Raw genomic sequence first — 26,699 nt, forward strand, 5'->3', positions numbered from 1 at the left:
GAGGTCTCTTTTTATGCAGTCCTGCAGTTTAGGAGTAACTCTAGTGTTTCATTTTACTATTTCTAACCATAAATTCGACTCTAACTCTAACCTGGAAGATTGACATGAATTATTTTCCCCTCTTTCACCATGCAAACACACAGTCATATGGTTAAATACATAATTTGCCCTTTACCAATGACCTCCATCTTCCAGAGAAAGGCATGTCCCCCATTGCGCACATTCGTAAGGCTTCTTTCTAGTATGAATCCTCTGATGTAAAATAAGAAATGATCTTTGGTTCAAGACCTTTCCACATCAAGACCATAATACGGTTTTGTACCCAACAAGGAATTTTCTGCTAAGAAGTTTTGCACTCCATTTTGAATGACTTTTCTTATTTATTACAGTGATAAGATTTCTAGGTAGTATGAATTCTCTGAAGGGGAATAAAAGTTGATTTTGGGTTGAAGGATTTAATCACATTGATTATATTCATAAGATTCCTCTCCAGTGTAGAGTTTGGAGTTACATTTAAAAGTTTTCTTCAGCAAGATAGGAGTTCTGTGAAAAAGTCTTTCAACATTGATTAAATTCATAAGATTTCTCTCCATTGTGGGTTCTTTGATGTACAGCAAGACTGGAGCTTGTTGTGAAAGTCTTTCCACACTGATTACATTGATAAGGCTTCTCTCCAGTGTGGATTCTCTGATGTACAACAAGAGAGGAACTCCTTATAAAAGTCTTTCCACACTGATTACATTCATAAGGTTTCTCTCCAGTGTGGGTTCTCTGATGGTAAATAAGGGATCGCTGTTCACTGAAGGCTTTACCACAATAATTACATTCATAAGGTTTCTCTCCAGTGTGAATTCTCTGATGTACAGCAAGACTAGCCCTCTGAGTAAAAGTCTTTCCACAATGATTACATTCATAAGGTTTCTCTCCAGTGTGGGTTATCTGATGTACAGCAAGATGGGAGCTCTGTGTAAAAGCCTTTCCACATTGATTACATTCATAAGCTTTCTCTCCAGTGTGGATTCTCTCATGAACAGCAAGACTGGCCCTCTGAATGAAAGTCTTTCCACACTGATTACATTTATAAGGTTTCTCTCCAGTATGGATTCTCTCATGGACAGCAAGATAGGAGCTAGTTGTGAAGGTTTTTCCACACTGATTACATTCATAAGGTTTCTTTCGAGTGTGAGTTTTTTGATGGTAAATAAGGGGTAATTGTTGACTGAAGGCTTTACCACAATGATTACATTTATAAGGTTTTTCTCCGGTGTGAGTTCCCTGATGTGCAGTAAGATAGGAGCTCTGTGTAAAAGTCTTTCCACATTGATTACATTCATAAAGTTTCTCTTCAGTGTGGGTTCTTTGATGTACTGCAAGATTGGAGCTCTGTGTAAAAGTCTTTCCACATCGATTACATTCATAAGGTTTCTCCCCAGTGTGAATTCTCTGATGTACAGCAAGATAGGTGCTTGTTGTGAAAGTCTTTCCACATTGATTACATTCATAAGGCTTCTCTCCAGTGTGTGTTCTCTGATGTACGGCAAGAGCAGAGCTCGTTATGAAAGTCTTTCCACACTGATTACATTCATAAGGTTTCTCTCCAGTATGGATTCTCTCATGGATAGCAAGAATGGCCCTCTGAATGAAAGTCTTTCCACATTGATTACATTGATAAGGTTTCTCTCCAGTGTGGATTCTCTGATGTACAGCAAGAGAAGAGCCCCTTATGAAAGTCTTTCCACACTGATTACATTCATAAGGTTTCTCTCCAGTGTGGGTTCTCTGATGGTAAATAAGGGAACGCTGTTCACTGAAGGCTTTACCACAGTGATTACAGTCATAAGGTTTCTCTCCAGTGTGAGTTCTCTGATGTACAGTAAGATTGGAGCTCTGAGTAAAAGTCTTTCCACATTGATTACAGTCATAAGGTTTCTCCCCAGTGTGGATTCTCTCATGTACTGCAAGACTAGCCCTATGAATGAAAGTCTTTCCACACTGCTTACACTCAAAAGGTTTCTCCCCGGTGTGGATTCTTTGATGTATAGCAAGTTTGGAGCTCTGAATAAAAGTCTTTCCACACTGAATACATTTATAAGGTTTCTCTCCAGTGTGGATTCTCTCATGTACAGCAAGACTGGCCCTCTGAATGAAACTCTTTCCACACTGATTACATTCATAAGGTTTCTCCCCACTGTGGATTCTTTGATGTGCAGTACAAATTTCCCTCCAAGTATAGCCATAGGCACCATCATTCATGAATATTTGCTTGTGAGTTTTTTCCTCAGAAAGGTTGATTTCTGTAGGAGTCTCTATGATTTCAAATCTGATTTCTTCTAAAAGAAATAATAAATATACTTACACAGTCACTTATACATACACATATGTAATTATATCTCCTTCTCTCCATTGGCAGAATAAAACTGATTTATATTCTGTTTCCCCAGGCAAAGAGAAAACACTACAAATTTAAATGGGCAGAATCAATCATTTGAAAATATCATTGGCTCACATTAGAGCATCTGCAGGATGATTTTATTTATAAAAAGCTTTGTATACAATCACACTGGATCCTCATAACAAACCTGTGGCATAGGCAGAGCTAACATTCTTATTACATTCAAAACTCAGGCCATGAATTCAGAATAACTGAGTGGGTTCACTCAAATACCAGCAGCTGAAACTGGAACTTAAACCTTGTCACTGGGCATGCTCTGTCCACAGTACTAGACACATTGTCTGCACTTTGAATCTTGTTGCTTCACTTTCCCTTTTCTTGCCTGCACTATCAATCTTCTCTTCATAAACATTTTGCCATTAGATACAATACTAAACATCCCTATTATTTCATAATCTGGCTTTTCAGAAAGTATAATGAAATTTCCTTAGCTATCATTTTGAATCTTATTTGTTCTGCTGCAGTATCTGAGGTCACATGATGAAGGACAGAAGCACTTTTTATATTTACTTGAGGTTTTTTTTATTTTTCTAGGCAATAGGATTAAGTGACTTGCCCAAGGTCATATAGCTAGGTAAGTATTAAGTGTCTGAAGTCACATTTGAACTCAGGTTCTTCTGACTCCAGATGTTCTTTCCATTGTGCCACCTAGCTGCCCCCTACTTGAGGCACTTTTTTGGGGGTAGCCATTATTTATTTCTTTATAAAACATTATCTTTAAATGCCTCTGCTCACTAAAACAAAAATTAATTCTTTGTAATAAATGTAATTTTAAAAATACATGACATTTACCAAATCTGAAAATGTGCCTCATAAAGGAACTTCAGTACATCCTTCTTTGGTCCTCTTGCAGTTCTTCCCATTTAGAGATTCACCAAATCCTTGAAGTCTATAGTGATTTGTGCTAAAAATTTGGTACTGGCACCTTAAGTAGTAAATAATGCCCCAATTTTGTTACAAAAATATTTTTCCTTTCAAACAAGCCTGGTTTCCACCATTGTAGCATTCCTTCTGCAGTGATTCCAAACCATCATAATTAGTTCTGTGATGCTTTTGGGGATCAAGCAGTGATGACATTGTATCTGCTTCAGACCAAGGACAAGATATTCTTTCAACTTTGCATCTAATTGTTTCTAAACTTTCCAAACTTCCATGTGCACACTATCACTGACATGCACAGACCTTCCTTATTGGAAGCTATCTTCCACTTCTATGACTATTTGTCTCCTTGGTAGTGTCTCCAGACAATACAAATTAGCCATTCTGCTGAGTTCCCATAAAAGTGGAGCTGCTTTGCCAGCAGTAGGAAAAAAACTGAAGAATGAAGAAATTCTTTCCTTATAAAGGGGGTTTTAAAAAATAAGCATAGTTGGGGCGGCTAGGTGGCGCAGTGGATAGAGCACAGGCCCTGGAGTCAGGAGTACTTGAGTTCAAATCCGGTCTCAGACACTTAATAATTACCTAGCTGTGTGGCCTTGGGCAAGCCACTTAACCTCATTTGCCTTGCAAAAACTCTAAAAAATAAACATGGTTAAAAAAACAACAAATTAATATGTGTAATTGACCTTCATGTTCATTTATCATTGAATATACTACCTGTCATGAGTCAATACCAAAATAAATCATTCATGTAATTACCAGTAATTTATTTGATTGACTGGTTAGAGAGTTAAAAACAAAAAGAAAATATTCATTTCTACCCTCAACAAGAGAGTTTGCCCAGTTCTCCCATTTTCTACCCCATATTTTTTGAAATTTCCACAGCATTCTGTTTAAAAAATCAGAATACAAGTGTTAATATGATGAATAGCGTGTTGGGCCTCCAGTGAGGAAGAGTCAATTTCCAGTCCTATCAATTTGTTAGTCTTGTGAATCTAGTCAAAAATCTCTATTTTGGGGACAGCTAGGTGGCACAGTGGATAGAACACCAGCCCTGGAGTCAGGAGTATCTGAGTTCAAATCTGGCCTCAGACACTTAATAATTACCTAGCTGTGTGGCCTTGGGCAAGCCACTTAACCCCATTTCCTTGCAAGAACTTAAAAAAAAACCCAACCTCTATTTGCCTCAGTTTTTACCAGTAAAATGGGCATAACAATAGCACCTAACTCCTGTGGTTATTATGAGGATCCAGGGAGATAATATTCATAAATGGCATGGCCCACAGTAGCTGCTATATAAATGTTAGCTAGCTGGGGCACGGAATAGAACACCAGGCTTGAAGTCAGGATGACAATGTTCCTGAGTTCAGATTTGGCCTCACATACTTACTCTGTGACCTGGGTGAGTCATTAACCCTTTCAGTTAACTTATCTGTAAAATGAGCTGGAGAAGGAAATGGCAAATCTCTTCAGTATCTTTGCCAAGATGTCACAAAGAGGGAGAAAATGACTGAACAAGCACAAAATATTTCTGCTGCTGTCATTATCATTATTATTTTGATTTCTACTCTTCCCCAATTCTGCTTACCTTCTTAAACCATTATTATATTTACTCCTTATTTCCCTGTGAAAGGAAATGTATTTACATTCTAAAACACAATCTTTTCAAGGTTTTATGGTAGACTGTGAGCTCAGTGACAGCAGGATCTGGTTTTTAACCTTCCTTTGTATGGTCAAGGTCATTACATCGATTAGAACAGAGAAAGTGCTAAATCATTGTTTATTGATTGATGGACTGCCTGGGCCCAGGGCTGACAACAGGCCCCAGTCTCTAGCTCAGTCTTTGCATTCTGTTCTCAGTGCATGTTCTGGCCTCAGTCATATTTCTGTCTCTTTTTTATCACGTTCTAACTAGATAGAATCTGACCAGAGCCAGCACTGAAGATCAGAGAGGTTTCCATCTAGGCTCCTGAAGAGTCTCCTTTTTGGAAAATCTGGGAACCTCTACCTCCCTAAACCAAGTTGTTAGTCACTGACATGAAAGTGGCCAATGATTCTCTAAGAATATGACACAAAGAGTTCAGAAAAGGCCCTTGGGCTGATGATTTATATAAAGCTTAGTCTTGGATGACTTTCAAGTATGGTAGCTTCCTTCACTCCCTTTTTAAAAATGCTATGTGAGGCATCCCACCAATAGTCCAGGCTCAGAAATGAAGTGTCATAAATTCCTTGACTGAAGTGTCATGCATTCCTTGACTTCCACATTCGCACTCCCTATCCCCATATTCAATCTGTCCAAAGTCCTGTGATCCTGACTGTAGCAACTCTCACAACCACCTCCTTGGGTCCCAATATTGTCACTTTCATTCATTATTTGGGTCCCATCACCTCACAGCTGAGTTATTTAATAGTCTACTGGCAGGCCCAACTGCCTCGTCACCTCCTAATCCAGTCATTTCTCTACCCATTTGTCAAATTTACCTAAAGCTCTTACCAGACCATGCCACCACCTACTCAACAACAAATACACAATCCTCTCTAGTACAAGTTAGAGCATTTTATCATCAATCCCTCTCCTGCTCATCCTGGTTTCTTTCACCTGATTCTTCCCTCATCCCTCCATGTATACTATAAAACAATGGTAGGGAACTCCTTTCAGTTCTGGGAATAGGACACTTCACTTCCTGATTTTGAGGTATTTTCCTCCCTATCCCTGTTGCCTAGAATGCTTGCCCTGGCTTCCCTGAAGCTCCAAAGAGGGCCCACCATCCACAATCAGCCCTTTCCAGTCCTCTTTAACTTTAGGGCCTTCCCTCTCTTGACCAGTTTTTATCCTGTTCATAGTGGATTTCTACATAGCTGTTGGCTTGTTGCCTGTATTCCTAGACATTCCATCAGAGTAGGGGAAGACCTGTTGGTTGACTTGAAGAAAGTCTAAGAAAGGGCTCATGTTGATTTCTGAGCCCTTTTACACTTTCAGGAAAGTTCCATGCCCCCAAATTTCAAACAGTGACTTCTTACAGGATCAAAGATTGATCACTGGAAAGGAGCTGAAAATCCCATAGAGTATAACTCCCTCATTTTACAAATGGGAAAACCAAGGCTGCTCATTGGTTCAGGGACTCATAATGCTAATAAAGATGAAAAAGAATTCCAGGCAGTTTTTTCTTACCCCGCCCCCCCCACACACACCTAGCACTTGTTTCACCACCACACATGGAATCCTCTTGTAATTACAGCTCTCATCTATCTGCTTTTACTTTACTCACCTAGGCAACGGTTCCTCAGGTGTTCTTCTCCCAGGATCTGTGGTGTTTCCCTTGGTTCAAAATAAGAGATTACATCTTCTCTGGGTACTGGAAATCCTGGATATAAGAAATCAGTTAGGGAAGAGCTTGGATAGAAAATTGTAACTTAATTCTCTTGGGGAAAAAGGCTGTGGGTCCAGCGTTGCTGCATTTTGAGAATCATTCCACTATGTTCAAGCATAACTCCCCATCAGTGCTTATAATGCAAGTAAATAGAAGTCAGACTAAATAGCCTCTGAAAATAATTCTGCATCTGTGAGGCTTCCACACTGATTTGATTTTTGACCTGAAGGTTCCTAGATCTTTAGTTTTTTTTTTTTTTTAGGTTCCTAGATCTTTAAAAGCAGCAATATGAGCCATCCCATCAATAGTCCAGGTTCAGAAATGAAGTGTCATACATTTCTTGACTTCCACATTCACACTCCCTATCCCCATATTCAATCTGTCCAAAGTCCTGTGATTCTGCCTGTTTAACAACTCTCACACCCTTACAAAGATACAAGGATCTTTGATAGGACAACTGGATCATCAACAATAGGATCATCAGTTTTCTTCTCAAAAATTGATAAAGTGCTCCAACCCTGCACTCTAGGGAACAGATTTACTAGGGAGAGTTTCCTTACCCAAGGAGAGCAGGTTCTGGGCATTCTCCAGCATGACCTCTCTGTACAACTCCTTTTGAGGGTGGTCCAAGAGACTCCATTCCTCCCAAGAGAAGTCCACAATTACATCCTTGAATGTCACCAACTCCTAAATTATGAAAAGTCAAAGGATTTAGAGTTGAAGGGCACTTCAGGATTCTCCTAGTCTACCATCATCAGTTTACAGGGAGAAACTGAAACACAGAAAAGGGATTTGCCCAAGGCCACATCCTGAATGAGTGTTGGAGTCAACAACTGAAACCATGGTCATGAAAAGCCTAAAGATAAGTTGGAAAAAAGCTGAGAAATGTCTCCATGTGGAATTAGGGGGAAAGTCTGTATTCTATAAAGGAAGAAGATGTGAAATTTCTTCCTTATCAGACCTGATTTAAGTTATAGATTCTAAAATAAGTTCTGTGAAGAGTTTGTGAGAAGCTGACAAGCACGGAGTATTCTGGAGGTGGGGGAGAGAAGTTTTATGTGAATACTTAAAAGAGAACAAAGTTAAGGAAAAAATCTAATTTGTTTCCTGAATGGCTGAAAGGAGGTATTCTCTGGATGAAAACATGAAGAGGATTGTAAAGATTTTTAATAAGAATCTGGATTGTGCTGAGTGATATGACGTAGTTCCCAGGCAAGTGAAATAAAGTTATTGTTGTTTCATAGAGGCCTTGAGGTCACTCTGGGAAAAATGCATCATTGCCACAATATGATCGCTTTCATTTGTCTGTGGCATAGACTCCTTAATTATAATATTTCATTACAAAGAAACAAGAATGTCTCTGATGGAGAAGGAAGGGTTGCTTCATTAATTGAAAAAAGCAATATCTAATCACTTATGGTTTTGTTTGAACTAGTTTATCAGAAAAAAATTTCTTTGTGAGAAGAAACATACTAGTGGGACTCTAGAACCTTGGGAGAACAAGAGTCAAGGGAATGATTTAAGAGGTCTACTGATGGGCCATATCCAGGAGAGGTTAGAGAGATCCAAAATGCCCTCATACTTGGGAGGAGTCATCTACATTTTCCTCCGACTATATTTCTAACATGTGCCTTACCAAAGTGCTTAGAACATGATGATCATTTAATTTTCTCTCATTTCTGTCACCAGAATATGATTGACATTATTGGATTCTGATGTTTGGGAACCATTCTCTATCCTATGCATAAAAGTACCATTTTGCTACACATACTCTGATTTCTTCTTTAAAAAAATCTGATGGAAAACCTAGAAAGATGAACATAAACTGATGCAAAGTAGAGTGAACAGAACTAGGAGAATATATACAGTAAGAGTAATAAAGAACTGTGAATGGCACAACTATTCTCAGGAATATAATGATCCAAGACTAATTTAAAGCAATGATAAAGCATACTAATAATCATGGTAAATCATGCTAATAAATAATAATCAGGAAGGAATTGAACAGAAATTCTGCTCCTAGAAAATGAATTTACAATTGAAAGAATTCACAGATCACCTTCAGGGGAAAAAAAACCCCAAGACCACAAATTCCTGGAAGGATAATGGCTAAATTTAATAATTAAATTCAGGAACAAAAAATTCCTACCAGTTGCCCAGAGAAAGGCTTTCAAATATATTTTAAAGGATATTGGAATAATGAAAAACTGTCCTCATCCCTTTAGAAATGAAGAGGGAATGGAAGAGGGCATTTTAGCCCAGAATGACCTATCCTATAAGAAAATTGAATTGATCCTATGTCATTGATTTACTTACCCTTTTTACAATTAACTGCTTCTGTCCTGTATCTACCCAGGTCATGATTCTCTGAATCTGAATTTGGTTCAAAATTTAGTTAGTCTGTAAAAGGTCAAGTACAAAAATTCTGCTTTCCTGTTAATCACTGTTCTACTCTTGCCTCAAGGAATTAGCTCACTTTGTGGGATACATGTGTCAAGAGAATTGTGATTTTCAAATTAATCAATAGGATGTGTACAATAATTTTCTAAGCATTTCATTTCTAGAGATCCTTTTCCCAGAAATTTTGACTTGGTAATCAGAGAAAGCAAAACAATCTGGAGCAATTTGTTAACCCTGATGAGCCTGTGTTCTTTCCTTGACCAGAAGTTGCTGGTGTCAAGAGAAGTAAATCAGGAATCTGTATAATCTGTTCTGTACCCAAGCAAAATAATAAAGACCCTCCCCACCCAAGACCAAACAATCAACTTAACTCTTTCCACACACAGTAAGGACTTCTGTATTGTGCTTCACTAGGGAGTTTGTTCTGAGAAAACCCTCAAAACCCTAAATGATTGCCAGGGATCCACATTCCTCCTCTCTTCCCATTATGATTCATGAATACATTCTCTGCCTTAAGTGCAACAAGTTGGAGCAATTCTGATTTGCAAATCTGTTCATTGCAAAGAAAGTAAGGAATTAAACCACTACTTGATTACTGACACTGTCTCTGGCTTGTTATGTTTTGCCCAGATTAGAGGCCAGTTCATTAAAAGTAAATTCTATTAAATCATATGAACATAATGGAGATGTATCTAGTATCTTTATTCCTCTAGGACATCCAACAAGGAAGCCTAGTTTATTGTTCAAATGTTCGATCACAATCTTTTACCTGGTCTCAAACAAAGATCACTTCTATGACTCATTACCAAATTTCCAATTGATCATATGGTTCCATGTGCCTAACCTCTGGAACCCTATGAGGCCACAGAATTCTATAATTCTACATGGAATTCTACTCAGGAGAGCTGGAGAAGGACAGAGGTGAGGAAAACAGAAGAAAGTGGCACTGAAGCCTGTCTTAAAGGGTAAAACCAGAGATGTCTGGAGGCAGAGAGAAGAGAGACCATTTCAGGTAGGGAGGGCCAAGTCATAGCCCTGGATTCTAAAGTCCAGGTAGAGGAGTCAAGCTAAAAAAGGTTAGAGGGGTAGCTAGGTGGCATAGTGGATAAAGCTCCAGCCTTGGAGTCAGGAGTACCTGGGTTCAAATCTGGTCTCAGACACTTAATAATTACCGAGCTGTGTGGCCTTGGGCAAGCCACTTAACCCCATTTGCCTTGCAAAAAAAAAATAAAGAAAGAAGGTTAGAAAGATAAGATGGAAGAGCTTTGCAAGTCAAGCAGGGGAGTCTATATTTGTTCCTGAAAGAGCCAAGGAGAAGCCTTTGGAATTTCCTAGGGAGGAAGAAGACAGTAAGAAAAAAGTGAAGACAACCGCATTTATCTAGTATTCTTTCTATTTATATGAGTTTTAATTCATATAAATTTGTATATACTTGGGGGCATGTGTGTATGTGAACATGCATACAGATGTGTGTGTAGCAGTCCTAGTTCTAAGGAACTGGGTGACCTAAGTTACATCATTTCATTTTCCTGTAGAAAGGGAGGATCTAGAACAGGAGGGGATGTTCCCTATCATGGAGCACTGTGCTCTCTGACACCAGTAATAAAGTATCTGGAGGGTAGACCTTAGAATGGAGGCCTTGAGACTTTGACTACAAGAAGTCCTCAGAGAAAAGAGAAAGACCAGATGATTAGAGGGGCTAAGTGTCAAAAAAGGAGGACCTAGGTAAAACAAAAAGGGAAGATGGATAAGGAAGAAAGTGAGAGAAATCTTTGTTGAAAAAGGCTCCCAAATGGATGAAATTAAAAAAAAAATTAAGGACCTAGAGAAGCCTAAAAAAAAAGATCATCTAAAAAACTACTAGAAACAATTAGCAACTTTAACAAAGTCACAGGATATAAAATAAACCCTCATAAATCCTACACATTTCTATATATGACTAGCAAGATGCAGTAGAAAGAGCTAGAAAGAGAAATCCCAAAGTAACTTCAGACAATATAAAACACCTGGGAGACTACCTGTCAAGGCAGACTCAGAAACTCTATGAAAACAACTACAAAACAATTCTTACATGAATAAAATCAGATTTAAATAACTGGGCAAATATCAACTGCTCATGGATAGGCTGAGCTAATATAAAAACAACAATTCTACTTAAATTAAACTACTTATTTAGATTTCAAAGGAATTACTTTAATGATTTGGAAAAAAATTTAAGTAAATTCATATAACCCTTTGATCCAGCAATACCACTACTGGGTCTATACCCTGAAGAGATGATGAAAAGGATAAAAATATCACTTGTACAAAAATATTCAGAGCAGTCCTGTTTGTGGTGGCAAAGAAATGGAAATCAAGTAAATGTCCTTCAATTGGGGAATGGCTTAGCAAACTGTGGTATATGTATGTTGTGGAACACTATTGTTCTATTAGAAACCAGGAGGGATGAGAATTCAGGGAAGCCTGGAGCAAATTGCATGAACTGGTCCTGAGCAAGATGAGCAGAACCAGAAAAACACTGTCCACCCTAACAGCAACATGGGGGTGATAATCAACCTTGATGGACTCACTCATTCCATCAGTTCAACAATCAGGGACAATTTGGGGCTGTCTGCAAAGGAGAATACTATCTGTATCCAGAGAAAGAATTGGGGAGTTTGAACAGAGACCAAGGACTATTAACTTTAATTTGGGAAAAATCTGATATCTTATTGTCTGATCTTGTTATCTCTTATACTTTATGTTTCTTCTTTAAGGATATGATTTCTCTCTCATCACATTCAATTTGGATCAATGTATATATGGAAACAACGTAAAGATGGACAAATTGCCTTCTGTGGGGGGTGGGGAGAGGGAAGTAAGATTAGGGGAAAAATTGTAAAACCCAAAATAGTTAAAATCTTTTCTAAAACAAAAGAAGTCGCTAGGTGGCAGAGTGGATAAAGCACTGGCCCTGGAGTCAGGAGTACCTGGGTTCAAATTTGGTCTCAGACACTTATAATTACCTAGCTGTGTGGCCTTGGGCAAGCCACTTAACCCCATTTGCCTTGCAAAAATCTAAAAACAACAACCCCCCCCAAAAAAAAATAACCCCAAAAGAAGTAAAGTCATATAGAGGAATAAAAAGTCAAGAATTTCCAGGGATTCAATGAGAAAAAAGTGCAAAAGAAGGTGGCTTAGCTCTACCAGATCTAAAATTATATTATAAAGCATCAGTCATCAAAACTGTCTGGTATTGGCTAAGAAATAGAGTGGTGGACCAGTGGAATAGACTAGGTGCATTAGCAGGAAACGATTATAGTAATCTGCTGTTTGATAAACCCAGAGTCCAGCTATTGGGATAAAAACTCTCTCTTCGATAAACACTCTTGGGAAAATTGGAAGAGTATGGCAGAAACTTGGATTAGGCCAACATCTCAGATCCTATACTAAGAGAAGATCAAAATGGGTGCAGGATTTAGACATAAAAGACAATATTATAAACAAACCAGGATATGAAGGAATAGTTTACTTGTCAGATCTGTGGAAAGGGAAGCAGTTTATGACCAAGGAAGAGATGGAGAACATCATTAAAAACAAACTAGATAATTTTGATTACATTAAATTAAAAAGCTTTTGCACAAACAAAACCACTGTAACCAAGATCGAAAGAAATGTAGTAAATTGGGAAACAATTTTTACAACTATTTCTGACAAAGGACTCATTTTTTAAAACATATAGCAAACCGAGTCCAATTCATTAAAAAATCAAGCCATTCTCCAATTGACAAATGGTCAAAGGATATGCAGAGGCAATTTACAGATAAGGAAATCAGAGTGATCCATAGTCATATGAAATATTGCTCAAAATCTTTACTGATTAGAGAAATGCAAATTAAAGCATCTCTGAGGTTCCACCTCACAGACTGGCCAATATGACCAGAAAGGAAGAGATGTGGGAAATCTAGAACAGTAAAACATTGTTGGTGGAGCTGTGAACTCATCCAACCTTTCTAGAGAGCAATTTGGAATTATGTCCAAAGGGCAACAAAAATGTGCATCCCCTTTGACCCAGCAATACCACTAGTGGGTCTATACTCTGAAGAGATCATGAAGAAGGATAAAAACATCACTTGTACAAATATATTCATAGCAGCCCTGTTTGTGGTGGCAAGGAATTGGAAACTGAGTGAATGTCCATCAGTTGGGGGGATGGCTTAACAAACTGTGGTATATGTATGTCATGGAACACTATTGTTCTGTTAGAAACCAGGAGGGATGGGAATTCAGAGAAGCTTGGAAAGACTTGCACGAACTGATGCTGAGAGAGATGAGCAGAACCAGAAGAACCTTGAACACCCTAATAGCAACATAGGGGTGATGATCAACCTTGATGGACTTGCTCATTCCATCAGCGCAACAATCAGGGACAGTTTTGGGCTATCTGCAATGGAGAATACCATCTGTATCCAGAGAAAGAATTGTGGAGTTTGAAAAAAACCCCAAGACTATTACCTTTAATTTAAAAAAAAGTTATTTTATTCTGTAATTTTGCTTTCTCTTATACTTTATGTTTTCTTTAAGGATATGATTTCTCTCTCAATACATTCAATTTGGATAAATGTATGCGCTGGAAACAATGTAAAGGGTATCAGACTGCCTTCTGTGGTGGGGTAAGGGAAGGGAAGTGAGATTGGGGGAAAACTGTAAAATTCAAAATTAAATAAATTAAAAAGAAAATAAAACAATTAAGGAATAGTACTAATTGAAGGGAGAGAAAGGAAAGGGAAGGTATACAAGGAACTGAGAGGAGAAAGGAGGAAGAAATGCAGAATTTCTGAAAAACTAAAGTTAATAGACTTACAGCATCTTCTCAAAGGGATAACCAAGGAATATGCATATTTCTTTGCACCCCATAAAACATCTACAGAACTGAACCACTACATCACAGAAACACATGAAACAAATTTTGAAAGGCAGAAATAATCAACACATCCTTTCATTCCATAATGAAATAAGAATGGAAATTGGTTTAGGGGTCACAAACAAAAGAAACAAGCCCAAAACAATAAATATTGAACAATGACTGTGTCAAAGAACAAATCCTCAAAATAATAACTTTCTTTTTTAAGTTTAAAAATTTTTTTTAAATGATAACTTTCTTTTCTTTTCTTATTTAGGTTTTTGCAAGGCAAATGGGGTTAAGGAACTTGACCAAGGTCACACAGCTAGGTAATTATTAAGTGTCTGAGTCCGGATTTGAACCCAGGTACTCCTGACTCCAGGGCCGGTGCTTTATCCACTACGCCACCTAGCCACCCTTAAATGATAACTTTCTATAAGAAAAAAATGATGAAACAGCATACTGAAATTTCATGGATTTAGCTAAAGCAGTTCTTTATCATACATTAAAAAATATAAAAATGATAAGATTAATAAACTGAACATACACTTTAAATATTAGAAAAACAAGGAAATTTAAAATAAACACAAAAGATATTAGAAATTAGATGGGAGGCCAACAAGAAGGTCCCCTAACCCAGTATAAGCAGGAAGGGAAGCTCTGTGTTACAGTGAAAACAAGCAACTAAATCCTGAAGCTCAGTGAAAACCAACAAGACCAGGAGCCCCAACACAAAGAGCATGTGGTAGTACATAAAAATACCAAGTTACCAAAAGGTAGAAAAAAAATGAGCAAAAATCAAAGAAATCAACTATAGAAAATTATTTTGGTGATAGCAAGAAGAAGGCAGCAACTTAGAAGAGGATAGTGGTGTCAGGTGGCTACAAGTGAAACCTCACTGAAAAAAATGTAATTTAGTGTCAGGTTCAAAAAGAATTCCTAGAAGAGCTTAAAAAGCATTTTAGGGGATGGTTAGGTGACATAGTGGATAGAGCCCTGGAGTCAGGAGCACCTGAGCTCAAATCTGACCTCAGACACTTAATAATTACCTGTGTGGCCTTGGGCAAGCCACTTAACCCTATCGCCTTGCAAAAACCTAAAAAAAAAAAAAGTAGAAAGCTGGAAAACAATATAAAAAAACCCTTTTATAAGGCAAATCAGAAAAGTGGAAGAAAAATTGGGGGGGGAATGAAAATAATGCAAGAAATCATGAAAAAAAGTCAAAGCAGGGAGATGGGGTGGGAGATATAAAAATTTACCAATGACAATGGTTCCCTAAAAAATAGAAGTGGGAAAAATAGAAAAGTATAAAAGTTTACTAAAGCAATTCATTGCCTTAAAATTTAGAATTGAGCAAGTTCAAACTAAGACATCAAGATATGATAAAATTTTAAAAAAAATTTAAAAAAGAAAATGTGAAATTTCTCATTGGAAAAACAACTGACCTAGAAAACTGATTCAGGAGCCATAAGGTAAGAATTACAGGACCATATGAAAATTATGAAGAAAAAAAGTTAGACAACGTTTTTAAGAAATCAAAGAAAACAGCCCTTTTATTAGAACCAAAAGGCAAAACTGAAGCTGAACGAATCCACTGGTCACCTTTTGAAAGAGATTCCAAAATGAAAACTCCCAGGATCATCATAGTCAAATTCCACTGCTCAAAGATTAAGGAGAAAATACTACAAACAGACAAAAAGAAAATCCAAATATCATGAAGCTCCAGTCAGCATTACTGTTCTGGTAGCTTCCACATTAATGAACAAGAGAATTTAGGATTACATCAAAGAACTACCTGCCCAGCAAAAGTGAATATAATATTTTAGGGGGAAAAAAAATGGACATTTTTAAAAAAAAGATGTCTTTCAAGCATTCCTAATTAAAAGACTGAAGTGGAAGAAAAATTGGAACTCCAAATACAAGACTTAGGGGAAATAAAAAAGAAACAAGAGAAAACATACAAAATTCAGTAAAGGTAAATTTTTTATATTTCTATATAGCAATATAATATTTGTAAATCTTAATTTTAATACTAATAAATAATAATATTATTTATTAACAATTAGGAGTATATATAAACAAAAGGCATGATTATAAAATAACTTTCGTGGGATAATTGCCCCTTATCCTTCCCCGCCCCCCAGAAAAAACCACCACAATACAAAATAAAGGGATAAGAAAGAAAATTGTCCTGGAAAAAAGGAGGGGGGAGACTGAATGGAATAAATCATTCCACATAAAAAAGACATGGAAAAACCTATTATAATGGAGGGTTAGATGGAAGAGTGGTAGGCAAAGCTTAGACTTTCTTCTCATCAAAATTGGCTTACAGAGAATAATATATTCACTCAGTTGTATGTATGGCTAGGGGGTGCTAGACAGGCACAAAGGGAGCAAAGGAATGCTCCCTATGGGATAGAGACTAAGGAGTGAGGTGGTTATTCTTGTGAGTTAGATGGAATGAGAGAGAACTTTAAAAACAAACAGGGGAGGGCAGCAATTTGGGAGGAGAGGGATAACTGAGATAACAGGGTACCACTGAATCACTTTGAAATACAGGAGCAGATAGCAGGGCAGTGTTGACCCATCTGCATTCCATCTCATGCCTATTTTTATAAAGGGATGTTCCATAAGTGAGGCATTCCTAGACCATCCTCTTTGTCTTTGGAAATGACTTGACTGGTGATGTTGGTCAAGTCTGTAGATAGACTGCGCTCACCTGGCGTAGGGATGTGTGGCTTCCAGCGACCATTGTCTCTGATTCCAGGTTCCCTTCTAGGGTCAGGCCTTGGTCCTCTGCAGACTGAGCTGGGGAGGGAGAATTCCAGGACGGGAGAGGAGTCTCTCTTCTCTTCCAGGGTAGGAGGCTGGCCTTTGGGGATTTAAGAGGGTTAGATAGACCCAGGTCCTGTTCTCAGGGCAGAGAATTTGCACTACAGAGAGAGAGGGTCAGACTTGGAAATGAAGACAGTCTGAACAGGAAGACCCCCCCCCCCCCCACACACCCACCTGGTCCTCTCCCTATCTTCCTTCAGCATGGGAGGGGCATATAGGACCCTGGAAATCATTTGGTCTAGAGCTGCCATGGCAACTGCACACAGTGCTGGAAATTCAATAAATCTAGGAGCCTTTTAGGGATGAATTAATGAAATGTTTTACCAAATATAGCCTAGGAATGGTGTTATAAATATCCCAATTGTTCTAGACAGGAAAAAGGCTCCTCACTCCTGTCCTACAGAGACCCAAGAGGAAGAAGGGGCTTTGGGATCTTAGATTGGGTCAGAGTTCCCCCTCCCACTGGGCCTCTGCCCTCCCTCCCTGCATCACCCCCTCCCCACACACCCCTAATCTTTAGATACCAGCTGCATCTAGAAGGGAGGGAAGCCAGGGCAGGGGGAGGGTGTGGAGGACTCTGGGAGGGAGCCTCCAGGAATGACCCGGGAAGCCAGAGACAAACCCCTAGCTGGCCTGGGATTCAGTCCTGAGGGCTCTGAAAAAAGGGAGGGAGGACCAGAGGGAGGGGCGGAAGCCAAGACAGGCCCATCCAGCTCCTGGAGGGAGGCCAGGGACCCTGGACAGGGACAGCAGGCAGACAATGAGAATGGGAAGTAGGACCGGGTCCTGAAGTACCTAGGAACCTGGGGAGACTCTGGGGACGCCCTGGGAGAGCTGAGGCTTGGAACCCCGAAAGGGAGACTGGAGCCTGGGCGGGGGAGGAGTCAGATCAAGGGGGCCAGGCAGGAGCTTTGGTTCCCCATCCAAGGAGGGGTGCTAGGGGTCAGGAAGGTGCGGCCCCTCCCAGGGGCCGGGTCTGAAAGCCGGAGCTGGTGGCAGGGAGCCCGGACACATGGGTCTTGATGGGAAGGTTGAAAGCAGGACGCCGGGGTCCCTGTGGGCAAAGGCTGAAGTTTAGGAAAGTGGGAACCTCCAGTAAATCTGGGGAGGGAGCACCCAGATGTGGGAGAAGTGCCTGGGGGTCTGGGCAGGGCAGGGGAGGGGGCTGGTCTAGGATCGAGGGGGGGCCTCAGGCCACTCACCATGAGTCGGAGGAGGAGCCCAAGGGTCCAGGCAGCCGGGGCGGGGGCCCAGCTCAGTCCCCCCTCGGGACCTGCACCCCCAGACTAGGCTTCAGAAGGGAGAGTTCAGCTACAAAAGAAGGAGGAGCGAGCTCAGCTCCCAGAGTTCCCGCTTGGAGCCGGCCCACACTGGGAGGGTCTTCCAGCCCCCCCCCCCCCCCCCCCCCGTCAGGCCCCTGGGGGACCGTTTCCTTCAATCGCAATGTGGACCAGGACCTCAGGACGCCACCTCCCTCTCTGCCCCAAGCCCCCCACTTCGTGGGCAGTGCCCTGGCCACTGGCATGGAGTCTCTTCCGCCCGAGACTCCGCCCCCGGCCTGGAATGCCATCCACTTGCCTCCCCCCACTAGCTGGTCATCCCGGTGGGCGGCTCCTTCCTCGCCCCTCCCCCTCCTGAGCAGAAAGCTGGCCAGACAAAATGGGGTGGGGGGGCAGACTCTGAAAGTCGCCCAAGGGGTCCTCGGGGAAATAGGGGGGGGTGGCGAGGCTTGGGCGCTGGAAATGCAGATTAGAGGGGTCTGAGGTACTCCGAAGTGAGTTTTTGTCAAAGTCCGAGTGCTCTCCCCTTTGCTGGTTGGCATCTGTGCCCCTTGATCAGCTCCCCCCATTGGGCAGGGGTGGGAAGAAGGAGAACTCACCTGGAGGCGGGTGACTCGTCCAGTCTCAGGGCCATGGCCAGTGTCAAATGAATAGATGCATGCAGCGATTTTTCTATGTAACATCATGCAGAAATGGAGGGCATTTGGTCATGTTGGTTCAGATTTAAATCTGTAGCTTCAGTCACTATTAGGCTTTCCCTTTCTCCTCCTGGAATTTTGGGGAAAACATTCTTCAATGGAGAAGTGACTTTTGTCTGGTGGATTGTCTGATTAGGAAAGGACTAAAATCATACCTGATATGACATATATTACCAAAGTGATACAGCTTTGTAAAGCTTAAAATATTAGAGCTTTAAAAAATCACAGAAAGAGAAGTTAAACATGACATTTACTTTCTAAGATTTACCCTGAAATCTATAGGTGGAAGCCCTCCTTGAACCAAAAGAGAAGGGAGCATTTATCAAAACAAAGGAAGGGAGGAATCATTTACCTCCTCAGAGGCCTGTCCCTGTAGGTGATGCATTATTAAGCTGTCCAATTGCTCATTAAAGACTATCATCCTTCTACAATTCTATCTGATGAACTGTTATCTCTTTCTAGTGTCCTGATCATTTGTCTTCCTGAGTTTGTAATGAACAGGGGGGACATACCCGTGGAGCTACTTACCTATTCGCAAAGATGACTTAAGACTTGAAGGTAGAGTACATCTAAAAAGTATTCAACCTTTTTTAAAATCAGAAATACAATTTGAAATTCTTATTCACCTTTGACCCCTTTGAGCTCCCTTCGTCTCAACAGACCCCAACCTTGATTCCCAATGGTGTTCCTTTCTTGACTAGAGTTGACTTTGTCATACCTGAGAATGCAGGAAATAAGAAAATGCCTCAGATTCCCTTCCACTGGGGCCTCTAAGTTAAGTGAAGAAGGATTTATTAAGCAATCAGTAAGCATCTGGGGGGGAGGGTAAGTGCTAGGATTTAAAGTAAGATTAGCATTCCCTCCCCTCATGGAGTGACTACTTGGCCCAGGGGATAGAGCCCTGGGCCTGGAATCAGGAGGACTCATTGTGATGATGAGTTCAAATTTCAACTCAGAGACTTAGCTGTGTGGCTCTGTTTCATTTCTCTTTTTGCTTCAATTCTCTGTGAGATGAACTGAAGAAGGAAATGGCAAAGCACCCAAGTATTTCTGCATAGAAAACCCCAAATGGGGTCACAGAGTCTGAAATGACTGAAATGACAAAATCACAGACACCCAGAAGTTCACATTCTCAAGGACTGAGTCAAGTTAGGAAGGATTTATTTATTAAGCATCTAGTATACCTAGAAATATGTAGCTGGGCACTGAAACGATTAAGAATGGAAAAAGAAAACAATAGACAACTTGCAAACCACTAAATATTCAAACACACCAGTATAACCAACCCCAAGGCATGCATACTTTCTGGTGGGATTTTAATGTCCCATTTCTTCTGCTTATAAAGGCAATTGAGATTTTTGTACATATTCCTTCATTTCACTTAACTTGTTTAATTTATTGGCATATAATTGGGCAAAATAATGACTTATGAGTGCTTTAATTACATCTTTATTAGTGGTATTGTTTTAATTCCAATGTTTCATTTTCTTCTCTCCATTTTAAAGATCAAATTTACCATTGGTTATCTATTTTATTTTTTTAAATAAAACTAACTTCTAGTTTTAGCTACTTGTTGGGAGCCAGGGTCTCTAAGCTGTTTGACACAGTCACGGCAAGAAGACTCAAGGCAGTCATACTGCTTGATGGAACAACATTTCCTTCTTCAATATATATATATGAAACCAACCAGATACAAGATGGGTCAGAATTCCAGGGAAATTAACAGTTTTGCCCCCCCTTATCATACACAGGAATATATGATAAAGATGGTGAGAGAATAGTTAGTATAGGTTGTTGTGGCTTGCTTCCTTGGGGCCCACAGCAGTGACCTCCCTCCAGGAGGGGAGCTGAGAATAAGGAGTCAAGCCACTACTGCCTTATGCCTCCAGCTCAATTTTATTATTGCTTAGCTATTACATATATACTGTTAGGTCTTCCAGGGTAGAACAAAGAATAATGAGGTAATGGTTAGGGGGTGCAAGCAATGTGTATACGTAGCTTCTTGCATTACAGGGTAGGAGGGTACGTTAGGGAGGAGATGATAAGGTACAGCTGTGTCTAGTGCCCTTGGACAGTGGGGCGGAATGTCCAGCTCCCAAGGACTCTGGCTCCCAAGGACTCCAGCTCACCTTATCTCTCAGGGCGGCAAGCCAGCTCCTGAGACTGTCCAGGTGGCGGTTTACTTGGAGATGATTTGTGTCATGGCTGTCAGAATAGCCTGTGTACCGACAATAGGTGACCAATATGTGAACTCTAACAGCCTTAGTTTATTGGGAAAGAATAAAAAGTCATAGAAACCCTAGTGTCTACCAACAAGGGCTGAAAGGAAAATAACTACCCTCACTATAGGTTGTCAAGGGAGCATATCGAAAAACATTACATATGCGGCACAAAAACGTAAAAGCATTCCATTAAACAAATTATATCAAAGACTATTATAAGGAAAGTTCTGTTTAATTAATAACTGAGCAGGGACAAGAAAATTAACTACATGATTGATAATCGTACTTGTAACCACTACATGATCAAACTTGTAACCATATGAACTATATGATTAATGATGAAAATTGTATACTTTTGTAACCAAGGAAATGATTTTAGTTTGCTTGTTTCATATGATTCTGAGACTATAAAAATAAATCTAAGCAGCCGACAGTCAGTCAACCTGCTCCTGCCTTTACCCCTTTGTTGACTACTCATTTCACTGACTTTATCCCTCCTGTCAGGTTCCAAGAACCCCACGGAGGCTGGACCCCCGCAGCTACTAATTGTTATAAAGGAAAGAAAAACCTGCTAGAGTGAGAGAAAATTGGAGATTTTAGTCACAAATTCTGCAGGATACAGTTACCTGACCTAGCATGAAGCACAAGGTAGCATTAGAACATCAGGTAATTTATGGTCTTCAGAAATTCTTTCCTCTCCCTCCTGGATTTTCATAGGTTCTCAGAGTTTGAGTTACAAGCCATGAGGTCCACCCATCCCATGACATGTCCCTAATATGATTTCCCCCCAACCGCATGACATGTGATATGCTAATTGAACATCAATCCTCACAGGGGGTGTATGGGCTAATATTCAATTGCCTAATTGAGCAAACTCAGTTGCATTAGGTCAAGATTTCTAGGTCACTCTTGGTCAATTAAGTACTAGTTTCTTCTAATCTTGGGTTTGTCATCTTCGGAATGGATTAGGAAAACTCTCCCACTTTTGTGATTGATTTTGTGATTCCCACCCCCTGCGGGGGTCCAGCCTCCACAGGGTCCTTGGAACCTGACAGGAGGGACAGAGTCGGCGAAATGAGTTGAGTCAACAAGGGGGTAAAGGCAGAAGCAGGTTGACTGACTGTCAGCTGCTTGGATTTATTTTTATAGTCTCAGAATCATATGAAACAAGCAAACTAAAATCATTTCCTTGGTTACAAAAGTATACAATTTTCATCATTAATCATATAGTTCATATGGTTACAAGTTTGATCATGTAGTGGTTACAAGTGTGATTATCAATCATGTAGTTAATTTTCTTGTCCCTGCTCAGACCGTGATGACCTCAACCTGCCTGTTGCCCAGTTTGTTGCTGCATAGTAAAGTTATTGATCAAGCAGAATTTTCCTTATAATAGTCTTTGATATAATTTGTTTAATGGAATGCTTTTATGTTTTTGTGCCGCATATGTAATGTTTTTCGATATGCTCCCTTGACAACCTATAGTGAGGGTAGTTATGTTTGTCCACCTGTCCGTTGACTCCTTCAATAACTAATTTTCCTTTCAGCCCTTGTTGGTAGACGCTACGGTTTCTATGACTTTTTATTCTTTCCCAATAAACTAAGGCTGTTAGAGTTCACATATTGGTTACCTATACTAACTATTCTCTCACAATCTTTATCATATATTCCTGTATATGATAAAGTGGGACAAAACTGTTAATTTCCCTGGAATTCTATCTGACCCATCTTGTATCTGGTTTCCCTGTCCATATTCTGACATCTCCCTGGAACTCCCAGTGCTGTATCTTCCAAAGATTTCATAATGTTGAAGCCTTTTGTATGTCTCAGGGAGAGGCAGTTGTGTTAAATTTGGACAGAGTTCACAATCTGTTTTATTCAAGGAATTTCTCTGAAATCCTTCCTTTATAGTCATTCCACTATTAGGATGAGTAAGTTTTGCAATCAATAATAGCCCTATAAATATGGGTATACATGGAATCCCTATATATATTGAAGAAGGAAATGTTGTTCCATCAAGCAGTGTGACTGCCCTGAGTCTTCTTGCCACGACTGTGTCAAACAGCTTAAAGACCCTGGCTCTCAACACCCCCCTCCACCCTGTGAAGACCAACAACGTCCTACATTCCTCACACTAATTTAAGTAGTTTTTTGCTCTCACTTTTATTAATCTCACTTTTAATTTTTATAATTTCCAATTTAGTATTTAATTGGGGATTTAAATTTTTTTTACTTTTTAATTACATACCCAATTCTTAGTATGCCTTTTCTCTATTTTATTGTAATAAGCATTTTGAGATAGAAATTTTCATCTAATCACTGCTTTTGCTGTATCTCATAAGTTTTTGTATGTCTTCTCAGTATTGTGGTTCTCTTCAATGAAATTATTGATAGTTCCTATGATTTGTTCTTTAATCTACTCATTCTTTAAGACTAGGTTGTTTAATCTGCAATTACTTTTTAAACTATGTTTCCTTAGTTTATTTATATGTTATTATGTTCTGAAGATAATCCTTTTAATATTTTTGCTTTTCAACTTTTAACTATAATATTTTATGTACTAATACATCATCAATCTTTGTAAAGTTACCATGTGCAGTTGAGAAAAGCTGTATTCCTTCGTATTTTCATCCAGTTCTCTCCAGAGGGCTATCATATCAAGTTTATCTAAAATTGTGCTTGCTTCTTTAACTTCTTTCCTATTCATTTTGGCTGAGATTTATCAGAGGATACTTCTGGCCAAGATGGTGGAGAGAAGATAGGCACAGTTCTAAAGCCTCCTGATCTCTTCCCCATCTATCACATGAAACAAACCTCTTAAAAGAAATCCAACCCACAAAACCCAGAAAGAAAAGCCAGGAGAAAGAACATCTATCTCGGGATTTGTCTCCAGCAGCAGCTTTGGCCGAATTTGGGCGGGTGAGTCTGGGCTCAGAGGGAGGATCAGCCCCAGATCAGCCAGATTAACAGCTGAATTGGAACCAGGAGTCTGAGGGCCTGAGAGCCAGACCTGCTGGGGGCGTGAGTCTGGGGGGAGCGGAGGCACTGATGTTGGAGCTGTCCTCCGGGAGATCCCGGACAGGGCTGGGGGGAGAGTTCTGGAGCAGGAAGGCTTCAGACACCATCTCTGGGTTCCTCTGGTCTGAGTCCCATTACAACTCAGACTTCTTTCCTAACAAACAAATGCAAACTACTTCTGCCTCAGGCCCAGGTGTGTGAGCAGAAGAAGGAGCCCAGCTGAGGAATGACCTCAGGCCAGGGTAAAGCCCACCTCTGATTGAAAGCAAAAGAATTCAATAGCTCCAACCCCTCCCTTCAAGCAAAGGTAGAAGGCCTCAACCAAGGTCACAGACACTCCAGAGAAAGCAACCAGCACCTCCTACTGGCCAGCCCGAGGAACTGCACAGTGAGTAAAGCCTTTAGCGATCCCAAGCCCCTGTGAACCAGCCCCTCCCCAACTCAGGTCTTAGCAAAATGAAGAAGGGTCAGCGGAAAGGTGGATCCATGGAAAAATTCTTGGAAGGGAAAGACCCTAACTCAGAGAGACCTGGAACCTCTGAGGAGAATACAATCTAGTCTTCAGCACAGAAGGACTTCCTTGAAGAAATAAGGAAGGACCTTAAAAATTTGGGAGAGAGAATTAATACCTTGCAACAAGAAAACAAAACCTTAGAAAGTACAATTGGCCAAATACAAAATGAGAATAAATCTCTCAGATCTTCAAATGGACAAATGCAAAAAAGAAATTAATTCTCTCAAAACCTCAATTGGTCAAATGGAAAGCTCTCTCAAAAGTAGAATTGACCAATTGAAAAAGGAGTTGTAAAAGGTTAATGAAGAAAACTCCTCCCCCCAAAAAAGAATGGCGTCTACAGAAACTAATGACTCTATGAGACAGCAAGAGTCAGTTAAACAAAATAAAAAAAAAGAGATATATCAGAGGAAGTTTAAGTTTGCAATTATTCCCATTCCTACCACTCTATCTCCATTTGTAACTCATTAACTGTTCTTTTTAAAATTTAGATGCTGCATATTTAGTGCATATGGATTCAGTATTGATTTTGCTTCATTGTTTATGGTCCCTTTTATCAAAAGGTCATCATCCTGTTTATCTCTTTTCATTAAGATATTTTAACTACATCTTTGTCTGGAATCATAATTGCTAACCTTTTCCATTTTTTGCATCAACTGACACATAATAATTTATACTCCAACCCTCTCTTTTAACTCTGTGTGTGTATCTCTCATTCTTTTTTTTTTTTATCTCTCATTCTTGAATGTGTTTCTTGTAAGCAATGTATTGCTGGTTCTGATTTTTAATCCATTGTGGTATTCATTTCCATTTTATGGGTGAGTTCATCCCATTCACATTCAAAGTTAAAATGACTATTTGTGAATTTCCCTCCATTTTATTTTTACTCACTGTTTTTCTCTCAGCCTCTCTTTTAACCCTGTCTCTGTTTGCTGATCTTTCCCTGTTACCCTCTAATTTTTCCCATCCCTCTAAAATGCTTCCTCTTCTTTTCTCCCCTCCACCCTCCTGATCTTATTCTATATAACCCACTATATCCCCTCACTATAAGTTTAGATTTCTAAACTTCTTCAGGTGGATATCATTTCCTCATCAACCCAGATGAGAGTTAGTTTCCAATATTACCAATCCTCTTTCTCCACCTGTTTCCTCTATTCTTTGCATACCCTGTTTTTATGAGATAATCACTCCTTTTTTAGTTTTTCCTATGAAGTTTTGTTTTTTTAAAAATCATCTCATCATACACAATCCATCCACAACTTTTCTTTCAATGTACCTTAGTAATAACAGTTTCAAGAATATTGATAACATTTTCATATCATAAGTAAGCAGTTTAATGTTTATCAGTGCCTTATATTCTTTAATGATTTCCTTTTTTTTTCTGGATCTTTTATATCACATTTTCCATTGAGTTTTGATCATTTTCTTGAAGGGAGAGGGTAAGGCTGTTTAACTATTGCTGTGGTTCTTAGAAGCTAAGAGAGAGAGATTAGCAGTGGCCGCAGTAACAGCTGCCATGAGAGAATAGGCAGTAAAGAAAGGTATAGGAATATGGGAAGTTATCTGGGAGATCACAATCCCCAGAAGAGACTGACCTCCCAAGGAAGTTAAGCAGAAGTCAGGTCTTTTTGTTACAGATACCTGAAATTTCATTGAATGACCTTTTTTTCTTTTTGCCCAAGTTTAGTATTATATTAAATTTTCCCAGATAAATTATTCTTGGATGCAACCCCAGGTCCTTTGTTCTTTGAAATATAATGTTCTAAGACCCACAGACTTTTAGTATAGAAGTTGCTGGGTCTTGTGAAATCCTCAATACTTTTTTGTAGTATTTGTTTTCCCTTACTATTTGCAATATTTTCTCCTTAATTTAGGAATTTTGAAACTTGGCTATAACATTCCTCTTTGTTTTGTTTCTAGGATTTCTTTCAGGTGGTGATTAGTGGATTCTTTCTAGTTCTGCTTTATTTCTTAGCGCCCTCCCACAGATGAGGAAACATAGAGAGGTGAAGGGGAGCCCCTGGCTCCCGGCCCCCGAGCCCCCTGAAGCACACTGACCTTACCCTCAGAAGATGGTCCAAAAGATTCGGGTTGGAATTCTTCACCGGGACAAGAAGAGACATTGGCTCCAAGGGGAACCCAGGCACT

General features: G+C 39.7%; 2 protein-coding genes across 2 annotated transcripts in view; one reads left to right on the forward strand and one right to left on the reverse strand.

The window, feature by feature from the left end:
- The window catches only part of LOC141510193 (uncharacterized), a 73,066-nt gene extending 54,868 nt beyond the window's left edge, over positions 1-18,198 (reverse strand). Inside the window, 5 exon segments of the mRNA XM_074220229.1 lie at positions 527-2,330; positions 6,601-6,696; positions 7,263-7,389; positions 16,704-16,856; positions 18,022-18,198. Of these exon segments, the coding sequence (XP_074076330.1) occupies positions 527-2,330; positions 6,601-6,696; positions 7,263-7,389; positions 16,704-16,856; positions 18,022-18,024 (2,183 nt within the window). The 5' untranslated portion in view covers positions 18,025-18,198.
- Positions 1-26,699, forward strand: part of LOC141510149 (uncharacterized) — a 207,937-nt gene that overhangs the window by 141,127 nt on the left and 40,111 nt on the right. The window lies entirely within an intron of this gene.

The sequence above is a fragment of the Macrotis lagotis genome, chromosome 1, assembly GCF_037893015.1.
Source record: "Macrotis lagotis isolate mMagLag1 chromosome 1, bilby.v1.9.chrom.fasta, whole genome shotgun sequence".
Lineage (NCBI taxonomy): Eukaryota > Metazoa > Chordata > Mammalia > Peramelemorphia > Peramelidae > Macrotis > Macrotis lagotis.